The sequence below is a fragment of the Chiloscyllium plagiosum genome, chromosome 28 (assembly GCF_004010195.1).
Source record: "Chiloscyllium plagiosum isolate BGI_BamShark_2017 chromosome 28, ASM401019v2, whole genome shotgun sequence".
NCBI lineage: Eukaryota > Metazoa > Chordata > Chondrichthyes > Orectolobiformes > Hemiscylliidae > Chiloscyllium > Chiloscyllium plagiosum.
In genome coordinates this window covers 35,669,666-35,684,220 of record NC_057737.1, presented here as the reverse complement: position 1 = coordinate 35,684,220, position 14,555 = coordinate 35,669,666, and the positions used below count along the sequence as shown (strand labels likewise).

Sequence of the window (14,555 nt, the reverse complement as noted above, 5' to 3'; positions counted from 1 at the left end):
ATGCATGTTGTATTCTGGAGCTATGGATAATGATGGTAGAGGCTCCAACATTCTTTTTAACACAAGGATGTCAGGAATCTCTCCCACTCCTACCATCTGCCATTATGGTATGCTGGAATTTGCAGGTTTCCAATCTGATTGGCCTTCTTAGGATTTGCTGGATAAGGAGGGTGTAATTATAAGTGTGGGCTCATTCGTAACTCCTGGCTCAGAGATAAGGATGCTACTTCTTGCACCACAGATGCCCGAAACCATTCCTTTAAATTAGTGTTGACATTTAGCGTCAGTGAAGTTTCACGACACTTTCACTCTTTATGAAATTTCAGAAAAACTATTTATATACTCTGCCCAAATTTTGAAAAACAATGTCTTTTCAATCATTTAATACTAAGATGATGTTTTGCTGGTCACATGTAGGATTTTGAGATGATGAATCAAGGTTGTCACAAAGAGCATTTATGACAGAAATGTTAATGTTCTTATAATAATTTGGTAATATTTAAGCTAACAACAAAATTATTAACCTATTTTAATGTGGCATTGCACATGAAAATATCAAATGGTAAGATTTTGTTCACACAGTTCATTATCATTCAGCATTAATGGTAAAGTAGTGGGATTATTATTACGACACTGAACTAGATTAGCATCTCAAATTCCACTAGGTAAGTTAAGAAATTTAATAGCCAAAGATTTGGTAATATAAGAGAAAAAAAAATAGATTTGAAAAACGTAACTAGTTTCAGGTAAAGGTACCTGTTATGCAGGTCTGTCCTACATGTGACTCTAGTCCTCTACTTCTAGTGTGATTCTTGAAGCCCTTTGAACTTATTTTACAAGCCACTTAATTGTAAACAAAAATTAAATAAACCTTTCAAGGGGCCCACTTAGCATTACTTTCCCAGAACAACGATATGCAATCTCTTCAACATTGCTCATAGCTGAAGAAAATAAATCAAATCAAATCAAACCGAACAGTGCGTGCAAAGGGTCATCTCAGAGCATCAAGTACTAACATTTTAAACATACTTACCATTCAGTTCCAGGAGGATGGGGGAAGAGCTGTTATCTGACACAGGCAGCAGCTGGAAGCCTTTGTCTCCCTTTGTACTTTTTGTTTCAAGACTGTTCTTCGATTTTGCTTTGTCCTAAGGAGTTAAGAAATAGGAGGAGTAGACCAGTTGGTCCCTCGAGCCCATTATTTTACTATTCATTTGACTAAGTGGACAATCTCACATCTCCTTTTATCATAATCCAGCTGCCAAATTTTTGCCCACTCTACTTATATACCTTTGCAGACTTTGCATCCTCAACCACAACTTTCTTTACTGTCAGTAGCAAATTTGATTATAACACAGGAGGTTTCCCTGTTTGGATTATTGATACAGATTGTATTTTGTCAAGGTTCTGATCTCTTCAGCACTTTTACCACAGCTTGTTACATCCTTAAAGAACTCCAAATACGTTTATTAGTCATGATTCCCTTTAACAAAACCATGTTGACTCTGTCAGACTGGACTCTTATTTTGTTTTATGTGGAACAGAGAGGATGCAGCAAAAGAAAGGAAACAGATTGCAGAGTAAAGCAAAGCATTTTTTAAACTCATTCTTCCTTCCGTACAGAAATTGAACCTTGCACATTTTTCCACTAGAAATGTATTTGAAAGTAATTCCAGTTAACTTTTTATTACATTCAGTCCACAGAAGGCTGGTGAAAGTAATTCCAATAAATACTTCATCCCTCTGCCTTGATCCACCTTTTGACCCTTCCACTTCCATCCCTGGTATACCTCTACTAAATATCAATAGAGCATACAGTCGGTTAATACTATATTATCCAATGTGTAATTATCCCCACAGTAAAAAGAATTTTGAGTTGATGGCACATCATAATTACAACAGACTTTTCTTTACAAAGAGGCAGGGACAAACTAAATTAAACACTTAATTTCTGCACTGAAAACAAAATGCTGTAGATTACAGTGGGTCAGACAGCGTCAATGGAGAAAAAGCAAGCCAACGTTTTGAATCTAAATGACTCTTCATCAGAACTGACGTGAAATGTGAAGGGGGCAGCATTTATGTAATAGTTGAGTGGTGGTGGGAGCGGAAAAGAGTGCTTCGGAGAAAGGGTGTTGATAGTTCAAATCAAGTAATCAGATGCTTAATCAATTAAAAGCTGTTTCTTTCAATTGCTCTTTAATAAGACAACAAAGGAATCGAAGCAATGACAGTACCCTTCAGCCCTCATTTAACAACAGTAACTTACATTTACACAGCATTTTCCCAAGGTACTTAAGAGGAGTTTAATAAAAGGAAATTAAAAAAATTGTTGAACTAATGAATAAACTATTAGAAAAGATGACTAAAAGTTCAGTCAAAGAAGTTTCAAGGAATGTCCTAAAAGAGGTAGAAGAGGCAAAAAACTGGAGGGGTTTTGGGAAGAAATTCTGGCATTCAGGACCAAATGAGTTTTGATGTAGCTAAACCTGATGATAAGACAGTTACTTGAAAGTGAGGCAGTGACAAGTCAGTGGAAGGCATTCAACAAGAGATAGTGAGATTTCATGGCAAGAATTTCCATTAAAGATAAAGGGTGTGACAAACAAATCCAGAGAACCTTGCCTGTCACGGACCTTAAAGAAGAAGATAAAGAGAAAAATGAAAGCTAATTACTGATAATGAGGGCTTAATACAGGTACTGCAGGAAACCTAAAGGTCGTAAAGTGTGAAATTAAAAGGAAATTAGAAAAACAATTAAAACTCATGAAATATTCTCGAGTAAAATCCAGGAAAAATATATTTTCTAAAATATATTTTCATAAGAGAGATGGGATAATTATTGGGAAAGTTCTAAGGGACAGTATAAATCTTAATTTATCTTCAGAAAGGCAGTAGATTAAACAAAGACCATTGAAGGCAAGTATGCCATATGCCTTTCTGACCATTAGCAAGCATGGATTTCTTTTTGGAAAGTTGTGTCTTACTAAGATGATTGATTTTTTTGACAAGGTAATGAGGATAGTCATGGGATTAGTGTATTGAATGTGATACAGATGGATTTTAGTGAAGCTTTTGATAAGATCCCACATGTCAGACTGGTCACAGAAGTAAGATGCATGGAATTCAAGATGAAGTGACAAGCTGGAGCCAAATCTGAATCATTCAGAGTTATTAAGGAAAGGATAATGATCAATGGAGTTTTCAGACTAGAAGCCTGTTTCCAGTAGGCTCCCACTGGGTTCAGTACTGCGTACCTTGTTTTTTGTACTTGTATCAATTATTTGGATTTGAATACAGGTGGTATAATGAAATTTGCAGATGATACAACTACATGGGCAATTGTATTAATGAAGAAGAAAACTGCTGACTACAGGAGGATGTCAATGAACTAGTCAGCTTGAAAAAACACAATGGAAAACAGAGTTCAATCCAGAAAATGTTGGTTAATGCATTTGGAAAAGATTAAAAGACAAGGGAACACACAATGACTAGTACAATACCAAGAGATCTAGAAGAACAGAATAAATATATGTCCACTGATCCCCAAAACTGACCTGACAGATAATGACATAGTGTAGAAGGTATATGGCATTATTGCCTATATAGAATATAAGATATAGAAAATAAAAGTAGGAGATTATGCTAGATTTGTATAAATGCAAATTGCGCCACAAATGACATACAGCATGCAGTTCTGGTTATGGCATGAGAAAAGCCACAAAGAATATTGTCAAACATATTGTCTAGGCTGGAGAAGTTTAGGAGGAAGGACTGGATAGTTTGATCATTGGCTAGTCTCCTTGGAACAGTGGAAACTGAAGTGCATAAAATTATGATGAGTGCTCTAACGACCTTAATTCCTTGGTTGAGGGGGCAGCACCAGAGTAGCATAGATTTAAAGGTAATAAGTACGAGATGTAGAGAATATTCAAGGGGAAATGTTTTCATTTGGAGAATGGTGGGAATTGAAACATATTGCTTGCAAGCAAGATAGAGGCAGAAATGCTCAATGCATTTAAAAAGCATTGAGTTTAGCTCTTGAAGTGCTGCAGTTACAAGGCGAGAGACCAAGAGTCAGAATGTGGAATAAGGCTGGAAAGCTCTCTGAGCTCCAGTGAAGACATAAAGGACCGAATATTCATTTCTCATGCTGTGAATTTTTAATGATATCGATGGAATGGCTGAAGGCATGGCTACTAATGGGGAGGTGAAATGAGTGGAATTTACACAAGAGTAATGCAGTTTGTCCAGGCCTTGTTGGAGATAGAGAAAGATCTTGTTAATGAGATAGAGAGGTAAGGCTTGAAGTTTAAACTGGTGGCATATGGATGATGGTCTATTTTTGTGAAGAGGTTTAAAAATTGACTAGGTAGTTTTTCCAGAACCATAATATGTAAACCAGTAAGCACTTCCTGGAATGTTGATGAAAGTTTGTTTATACTTTGGGATTTATGGCCAGAGAGAGGAAACATTAAGTCATTAGCTTATCATAGTCTGGAATAAGCAAGCTTTTTACAAATTTATTTCAAATGCTTTTGGGCGAAGTTCAAAGGGGACTTCACTTAAGTCAGATACAAGTTGTCTCTCCTAGGAAAAGGAGATGTTCAAGGCTTGCGTAAAGATTTGGAGTTTGGGTGTCAGTTGCCGCAGTGGCAGCTGCTCAGTGGCAGCACTATGGCTCAGTGGTTAGCACTGCTGCCTCACAGTGCCAGGAACCCAGGTTTGACTCCAGCCTTGGGTAACTGTGTGGAGTTTGCACATTCTCCCCAGTGTCTGCATGGGTTTCCACCAGGTACTCCAGTTTTCTTCCATAGTTCAAAGATGTACAGGTTAGATGGACTGGCCATGCCAAATTGCCTCATTGTGTCCATAGGTTTCCAGGCTAGGTGGATTAGCCCATGGTAAATGCGGAGTTATGGAGACAGGGTGGGGTGCTACATCTGGGTGGGATGCTCTTCAGAGCATTAGTGCAGACTCAAATGGGCCAAATGGCCTTTTTCTGCACTGTATGGTTTCTATGATTCAGTGCAGTGAAGGAAATAATTTATCTCAGTGACACAGTAGTCTGTGAAAATTCCAGTTTAGGAATATTTGGTTGGAACATGAACTGGCTATTCAAAGCTGAGCAAGTCCAAGATCTCAGCTGTAAATGTCAAAGGAAGAAGCAGTTAATTCAAACCTACAGGTCTGATACAGAATGGATATTTACCTTTTTTTTTAGTGACTATGAAGTTTTGTGTTGGGGTGTAGATGGGATTTGTTTCAGTATATGTTTTGATATTTTTCAAATCATATGCAGATAGCTCGGTTTATTTTATTTTTATTTCTTTTGTACAATGAATTTTACTGTTAAATCTATGATTCAGGGTGCTTATGTCTGAGTAAAAGACCACCACATTAAATTAAATTAAAAATTCATCAAGCCAGTTTTCATTTTGGGATCTGACCTATCCAATAATAACATCACTTGGGATCACAGCACTCCTCAGATACTGAAGTTGTTCATATCCAGATAAGAAAGATCTGAACAACATCCAGACCTGGTCTAATAAGTGGAAAGCAATATTCAAGCCACACAATTGTCAGGTAATGACCAATGCCAATTCCACAAAATCTAAGCAGCTTGACATCATCCAGGACAAACTGCTTGCATGACTAGCACTCCAAGAATAACCTTCAATGTTTACTCCCTTTACAACCACTGCAGCAGTGAATGTCATCTACAAGACATCTACTCATTGCTGCAACTCACCCAGGCTACTTCAATCATACCTTCCAAACCTGCAATGTCTGTCATCTAAAAGGACAAGGGAGAACCACCATCTGCAAGCTCCCCTCCCAAGACACACACCAACCTGACTTGGAAATATATTGCTGTTCCTTCACTATTGAAAAGGTCCTGGAAGTCGCTTCTTAACTGCGCTGTGCATGTACCTACAGCACATGGACTGTAGCATTTCAAGACGGTGCTTTACCACCATCCTTTCTCAAGTGGGCCAATGGGCTGAGGAGTGGCAGATGAAGTTTAATTTAGATAAATACAAAGTGCTGCATTTTGGGAAAGCAAATCTTAGCAGGACTTATACACCGAATGGTAAGGTCCTAGGTAGTGTTGCTGAACAAAGAGATCTTGGAGTTCAGGTTCATAGCTCCTTGAAAGTAAAGTCGCAGGTAGATAGGATAGGGAAGGCAGCGTTTGGTATGCTTTCCTTTATTGGTAAGAGCATTGAGTATAGGAGTTGGGAGGACATGTTGCGGCTGTACAGGACGTTGGTTAGGCCACTTTTGGAATATTGCATGCAATTCTGGTCTGTTTCCTATTGGATGGATGTTGTGAAATTTGAAAGGATTCAGAAAAGATTTACAAGGATGTTGCCAGGGTTGGGGGATTTGAGCTATAGGGAGAGGTTGAACAGGCTGATGCTGTTTTCCCTGGAGCATAGAAGGCTGAGGGGCAACCTCAGAGGTTTATAAAATCTTGAGGGACGTAGATAGGATAAATAGACTTTTCCCTGGGATGAGAGAGTCCAGAACTAGAGGGCATAGGTTTAGGGTGAGAGGGACCTAAGGGGCAACTTTTTCAGGCAGAGGGCAGTTAATGTATGGAATGAGCTGCCAGAGGAAGTGGTTTTTGCTGGTACAATTACAGCATTTAAAAGGCATCTGGATGGGTAGATGAATAGGAAGAGTTTAGAGGGATATGGGCCAAGTGCTGGCAAATGGGACAAGGTTAGGTTGGGATATCTGGTCGGCATGGATGAGTTGGACCGAAGGGTTTGTTTCCATGCTGTATATCTCTATGACTCTACGTGGGTTGGACAATAAATGCTGAACCAGCCATGTTTTGTGAAAAAATAAATAAAAACAAAACCTACCAATTGAGTCATTCGGGGAGCTCGGATATCCTTTGGAAAGAAGGAGAAAAATCAAAAAGTTAATTGACTGTCAATTATCAATTACAGCATTTGTTTCTTAAGTGACTGCTGGAATCACCAAGCACTTTTTGCCAAAGCTTGTTACATTCTCAAAAAAATCTAATAAATTTATTACTCATAATTCCCTTTAACAAAACCATGTTGACTTTGTCTGATTGTACTCTGTTTTTGTTTTAAGTGGAACAGACAGGGTGTGTTATCATGACTGATCTTGAGAAAATACTGAGAGAAGCCTGATTGATCTGAACTGCAATATTGCTGAACAAAGAGAAATGCTTTCAAAGCTACATCTTGCACTTATCAGGGCAAATTTCACACTTTCCCAACAGTTTATAAACAGAAGAAAGGGAAAACTTATTGGTTGGCAATATCAGTTATACTTACATGGTGAAATATTTTCCTTCCTCTAACCCAGGAGTTGTGATAAAACAACTTAGTGCAACTTACTCTTTGGTTTGCAATTTTTCTATTAAAAAATTGAACATTTTTCTGCTTATCAAATTAAAACTTCCTTACATCAACAATGTAATATAGCTCCAACATCAATATCTGGTACATAGTTTAAAGTCAGGCTGTTTTGTGTTGTAGGACCAAATCCATGATATTACATTACAGACAAGAAAAAAAATACAATTTAACTGAATAAGCATGAAATATGAGGGTGTAATTTTTCATCTCTACCCACCTCTTTAGGGTCAGTCACTGGTACCCATTTAAAGATCCGCAATGATGTATCACCCACCGTCACCCATTTCTTCTCCCTGTGGTAATTCAGAGTTCACTGTCAATGAGCTGAATTTTTAGAAGACTTGAGATTTAAAGTTCAAATAAATGTCATGCGAATCTACACAGACTAATAAAGATACAGTCTTCGCTGGTGACTGTTAGAAATGTAAACAGCGCACGGCAGTAATCACAATAGTCACAAAAAGCTTCTGTCATAAAAACTTAAGTTCTCAGGTTTAAAATTTCTATTAACTGATGCACATTGTCAGAATCTGTCACATTGGGTAAAATATCAACAAATTGTATGTATATTAAAATATAAGTATATTAAAATATGTACAAAAGAAAACATGCTAGTCACATCACGCTCATGTTGACTGTAGTTGCTGAAGGAAGTTTACAAACTGACCAAGAGCCAGAAATTTACGACTACTGGCAATCTGCCAAAACAAAAATCAATTCAATTCTTATTGACCTTACTTCACTATATATTTACAGCAATTATGTCATGCTACCTTAAAGGGTCAAACAAAAACATGATTTCGCTGTAACAAGTGATTAGTGGTCTAGCTTCCAGTTTGCCATGGACAACCCCAAGAGAAGTAATGTATATGGTGCCAAATTGCTTCAAGACCATAACACTTAATATCCTTTATATAACTTTTCAAAATTAACCTGCAATATACTCAAATTGAAAATTGATATTTTATGCTGCATTGGAATTAAAGAAATCAGTCTCATTAATAAGCGTGATATTTGGCACAAATTGGTAACTGGGATTATGATGTGGTTGCATGAACAGAGACCTGGTTTAATCAAGGTCAGAGGGATTTTTCATATTCTTGTTTTACCCTGGAATCATCTTTACTAATTCACCTGTACCCATCTCCTCATATCTCTCAAATTAGCTGTGAATATTTTTCAAATTCAAAGTCTTCTGGTCTATTTCCATAGTTGTTTTAAAAGGAATTATATTGAACATATAGAATACAGAACATTACAGCGCAGTACAGCCCCTCCGGCCCTCGATGTTGCGCCGCCCTGTCATACTAATCTGAAGCCCATCCACGCCACTATTCTATGTACATCCATTTGCCTGTCCAATAATGACTTAAATGCACTTAAACTTGGCGAATCTACTACCAATGCAGGCAAAGCATTCCATACCCTTACTACTCTCTGAGTAAAGAAACTACCTCTGACATCTGTCTTATACCTATCTCCCCTCACTTTAAAGTTGTGTCCCCTTGTATTTGCCGTCCCCATACTTGGAAAAAGGCTCTCCCTGTCCACCCTAACTAACCCTTTGATTATCTTGTCCATCATTGGGCAGATGACCTCTTATACCACTTACTCCACTTCGTTTCTTGTCGGATTAAAGTCATTGATTGCAAAAATTCTTCTTCGCTATTTTAATGTTATATTTTCCTCGCTTTACATTATGATAAATAAACTTTTGAATATTACCACCCTATTTTTGTTAAATACCTTTGAAATTTTCAGCATTTCTCCACCTCCTTCTCATTGTTTTAAGCTTAACATATACTTCCAACAATGCAACAGCGCACACACACACACACCTAAATAGGATTATTTCCAGGATCAATGAGCAAATTATTTCCGTTTAACATGAAACAGAACAACCTCAACGGGCAGGGAGTATTTTGTTTGGTTAACTGATTGCTTACGAACAGATCAGTTATCCGAACAAAGGAAGCCATATTGAACATAAATACGTAAAAAAGCATGTTTACAGATTTTTAATTCTTTCAATCAATAAAATGTATACAAACACTGGATATTGGGTTAAAAATTCATGATAATTTACAAATAAAATCATATTTTGACTAGAGTGTGACTGAAGTCTATGAAAGCTTTCGCTGATATTTTCCTCAGTTTTATCCCAGTCCTCAACACCAGCCGCATATTTCTGTTGTGTCATTCCACTGCCCAGACTAACCAAGTGTTGTCCCTCGCTCCATAGCGATCGCCGAGAACTTTGAGAGAGAGACAGGTGCAAAATACAAGAGAGAGGGAAATACAGGAGAGAGAGGGAAAGTTTTTTCGCTGACTTCAGCTTCCATCTCTCATTAATGTTTTTTAGAGGGGGCAGTAATGTTTTCCTTGTGTTTCGTCCCATCAAGTTTTCCTCGTGATTATTTTCACGTGAGCTAACTCACTACGATTTGCTCTCCCCATCAAAAAAAAGGTTACATTAAATTTTCTTGTCAGCTGAAAGATATTGAACTATTTTTTGTTTGGAAAAAAAAAGAGTCATCATGGGATAACGGGAGGAAAAAACAATGGAAACTAAAAGTGCGAGTGCATTTTTTGATTTAACTCTCTAGAGAATGAGCTGAGGAAAAAAATTGTTGGGTTTTCAAAACAGAGCGAGTCAATGTTGAGGGGGAATCTTGTTGTTACAGCGCACAGCTTGGGCTTGCACATATGTTGCTCTTGTGTGTTCACATTCACAACCCTTTGTCCTCGCGGAGAATAAGTATTGCTAAGCCTCTGTGAGCTGCCTGTATTTCACGCAAGACAAAGCTTTTCACCATGCCTCAGTGTGACATGTGATAATAAATTCAATTCAATTCAATTCAATTGTTTGGATAATCTGAAATTCAGATAATCTATGTTCAGATAACCAAGGTTGTTCTGTAATATTAATCCATATTAGTGTGTGTCTCCCTTCTCTTTATCTTTCTCTATTATTCCAGGACAATGGAAAATGGTCAGGGAAAGCTAGTCCAAGTAAAAGCCATGCATATTCCTTTGAAAGGAGAAGGTACAGCATCCACAGTTCGTCCGTTCTGACGATAAAAAGAAACAAAAATCGAAATGAAATAGAAATAGGAGACTTCTACAACTGTAAGGAGCAAAATTCAATTATTAACCAGAAACATCATGGAAAGTACAGAAGAGAAATGAAACGTTTATAAGGGAGGCAAAAGCATTATGAGAAAAGATTAGCAAGCAAAATTAAATTGAACCATAAAACATTCTATTAAGATATAAATTGTAAGAACCGCAGGGGCTGGAGTGCATAATCTTGACCCGTAATTACATTGAAATTTACATTTTAAATTTGCTTTGAGCATTTGATTTTTCTTATAGTGTCCCTTTAGAGGGCTGTTAACTTTTAATTAGGTTTAATTGATTTTAGTTAAATGTTTATTTAAAAAGTATGAAGCAGTCATTTATAGAAATTGAATCATAATAGTATTGTTACTGGACTAGTAATCCAAAGATCGAAAACTTTGTAAGGATCCCGAGGTGGTGTATCCATACCTGTGGGTCTGAAAGTTCAAGTCCTACCTGCCCCAAAAGGTGTGTCAAAGCAGGTCTGCGCTGGTTACATTTAAAATAGAGCATCAAGTAGCCATTTACAGGACCAGCATCATAGTGGTAATGTTACTGGATGAGGAATTCAATTGCCTGAACTATTACTTTATAGGGGTCTATGGCACAGTTGTAATGTCTCTCTAGACCAGAACATCTGAGTTCAGGTTCCGCTGCCATGAAGGTATGTCATTAAAAAAAAATCCTGTTCAAATATGTTAAGTGTATAAAAAGAGACACATGCCTCATTAGAGAGCTTGTCTCTTTTAAAATTTGGGTTTGTTTCCAAAAATGTCATAGAAAGTAAAAGCAGTTATTAGAGACCAAAAGAAAGTCTTCACGTAGAGTCAAGTAGCATTGTAAAAGTATTAAGTACATGCTTTTCACGTACTTTCACAAAGGAGTGGTTGTTGTGGTGGTGAACTCAAAAAGAAAAAGTGGAAAATTATGAAAAACCAAAAGAACTGCAGATGCTGGTTCAATGGTTCTGAAGAAGGGTCACTTTGGATTTGAAACATCAACTCTTCTTTCTCCCCACAGATGCTGCCAGACCTGATAAGATTTTCCAGCTTTTTATATTTTTATTAGCAGGAAATTATGAATAGGTAATAATAAATAGAAAAGATATGACAAAAAAATTTGAATGACTGGAAATTGATTTGTCTCTTGATCCAGATGGAGTGTGTGCTAGGTTGTAAAAAGAAGCAAAAAAAAAGTGGAGGTATTGGTCACATTATTTCAGTCTTGGAGATTACTAATTTTGAATTGAATTGAATTTATTGTCACATGCACCGAGGCACAGTGAAAAGCTTTGTCCCCCAAGTCCCTCCTCCCTAACTTTTATCTTAGCCTGCTGGACACACTTTCCTCATTCCTGAAGAAGGGCTCATGCCCGAAACGTCGATTCTCCTGCTCAATCTATATAAATTACCTCGATTCTGATACAGGGAGCAGCATTAAGTTTATATATTATTTGCTAAAGTATATTACGACAAGGATAGTTAATAGACTGCAGAATGACTTAGAATGAAATGAGTTCAAAATGAAGGCATATAAAGCAATGCACACAGATAATAAATATGGAAAGACACTACAGAATATTGACCCATTTGTGAACAGTATAGTTGAGCAGAGAGACCTTGGTGTTAAAATACATCAATTCTGACATATTGGCAGGACAACTTGATAAGGTAATTGAAAAGCATACAGGCTACTGGGATTTATAAATAAAGGATTAAAGCATAAAAACACAGATTAGTTTAGAACGTTAGAAAATACTGTTCAGGCCTCAGCTAAAGAAGTGTGGATGCTTGTAATAATGTAAAGGCATTAGAAAAAGAGTACAAATAAAGTTTATCAGGATGTTATCAATGATGAAGGACTTCAGTTCTGAAGAGAGGTTGAAAATGCTAATACAGTACTGTCCCCCTTGGGCAGATACATGAAAAAGGTGACATCAGAGGTTTTCAAGAGGTCAGGCTTTTAACAAAGCAGGTAAAGCAAAACTAGTTTTTCCAGCAAGTTGCTTGATAAATAGAAGTCATGAATTCATTATCATGATTAAATTATTTATAGAAAAGATGACGATTTGTCTCTCTACTCAAGAGCTGAATTGCTGGAATATGGAACATTGTGCCAGAAAAAAACTGACGGAAACTGATTTCAGATATATTTGGAAAACATACAAATTTACAGACAAACAGCAAGGCAGTGGGACGAGTCATGACTGAGCTTTCAAAGAATTAGTACAGACACAATGGGCTAAACAGCTTCCTTCTCTGCTATAGGTTAATTTCTCTGAAGCAATAAAACAATAACTTAGATTATAAACACACAGTAGTTATGAATAATATAAATGCTATGCATTACATATGGTAGATTGTGTATTTGCATTGCAGAATGTGGAAATTTGTAGATAGCAAGACTGCTTCAAGTGAACACATTTCCAGTAGGTGAATCGGTCTCAAATCTGTCCAGCTCACTAAACTGCTGTGTGAATTGCAGACATTTCAACACAGAATTTAGGGATAGTTTTCTCCAAACTTCAGTCCCACCTCTTAAAAGGTACAGGTACATGCTGGTGTTGATGTTGTTGATAGCATATAGAGTAAGGGAATCTAGTTGAATTAGAAATCAGGAAACAGAAAAAGTGATCATATCCAAGGAGTACAATGCACTTGTTCCATGTGAGAATGAGGATAAAAGACTTGTCAGAAAAAAGTCAGAATTCTAACCAGCGAGGATGGAGGAGGAGGTAAAGAAGAAGCGTAATGTAGTAGCTGTAGAGCATTAAATAATTAAGGGGACATCTATGTTGGGAAGATCGTAAGTATTGACGGGATTGTTGCGGACCTTATAACAGTATGGCAGATGTCTCAATGATTTGAATGTATATTGCAAAGAAATATACATTCAAGCATTTTAACTTTTCTTATAAAAGCAAACTAGTATGTGCCAAGAAAGTAGTACGTTTCTGGAGTATAACTGGGATAGTTTCCAAAATCAATATGTTCTCGGAAAGACCATAAGACTAAGATAAAAAAAGTACATAGAAGTGCAAATGAAAATGCATCGATTATGATGAGTGGTAAATTTACAAAGCAAAGGGTGACAAAACCAACATTAAGAATTTCGAAAAGGGGATATAAAACAAAACGTGCAAGGAATATTAAAACCAACATAAAATACTTTAGAACATAGAACATAGAAGAATACAGAGCAGTACAGGCCCTTTGGCCCTCGATGTTGCGCCAATCCAAGCCCACCTAACCTATACTAACCCACTATCCTCCATATACCTATCCAATGCCCGCTTAAATGCCCATAAAGAGGGAGAGTCCACCACTGCTACTGGCAGGGCATTCCATGAACTTACGACCCGCTGAGTGAAGAACCTACCCCTAACATCAGTCCTATATCTACCCCCCCTTAATTTAAAGCTATGCCCCCTGGTAATACCCGACTCCATACGCGGGAAAAGGTTCACACTGTCAACCCTATCTAACCCCCTAATCATCTTGTACACCTCAATCAAGTCACCCCTAAACCTTCTTTTCTCTAATGAAAACAGCCCCAAGTGTCTCAGTCTTTCCTCATACGATCTTCCTTCCATACCAGGCAACATCCTGGTAAACCTCCTCTGCACCCGTTCCAGTGCCTCCACATCCTTCCGAAAGTATGGTGACCAAAACTGCACACAATATTCCAGATGCGGCCGCACCAGAGTCTTATACAACTGCATCATGACCTCAGGACTCCGGAACTCAATTCCTCTAACAATAAAAGCCAGTACGCCATATGCCTTCCTCACCGCACTATTTACCTGGGTGGCAACTTTCAGAGATCTGTGTACATGGACACCAAGATCCCTCTGCTCATCCACACTACCAAGTATCCGACCATTAGCCCAGTACCCCATCTATTAGCCCAGTACCCCATCTGCAAAGGAGCAACTTTTTCATGCAGAGGGTGGTGCGTGTATGGAATGAGCTGCCAGAGGAAGTGGTGGAGGCTGGTACAATTACAACATTTAAAAGGCATCTGGATGGG

General features: G+C 37.7%; 1 protein-coding gene across 2 annotated transcripts in view; it reads right to left on the bottom strand.

Annotated features, from left to right (window-relative positions):
- LOC122564114 (B-cell CLL/lymphoma 7 protein family member B-like) overlaps nt 1-14,555 on the bottom strand; it is a 35,367-nt gene that overhangs the window by 8,698 nt on the left and 12,114 nt on the right. For both annotated transcript variants that reach the window (XM_043718700.1, XM_043718701.1), the window contains exons 2-4: nt 7,624-7,699; nt 6,879-6,908; nt 1,034-1,148 (exon numbers count right to left, since the gene is read on the bottom strand). In XM_043718700.1, the coding sequence (XP_043574635.1) occupies nt 1,034-1,148; nt 6,879-6,908; nt 7,624-7,699 (221 nt within the window). The remainder of the gene's footprint in view (nt 1-1,033; nt 1,149-6,878; nt 6,909-7,623; nt 7,700-14,555) is intronic.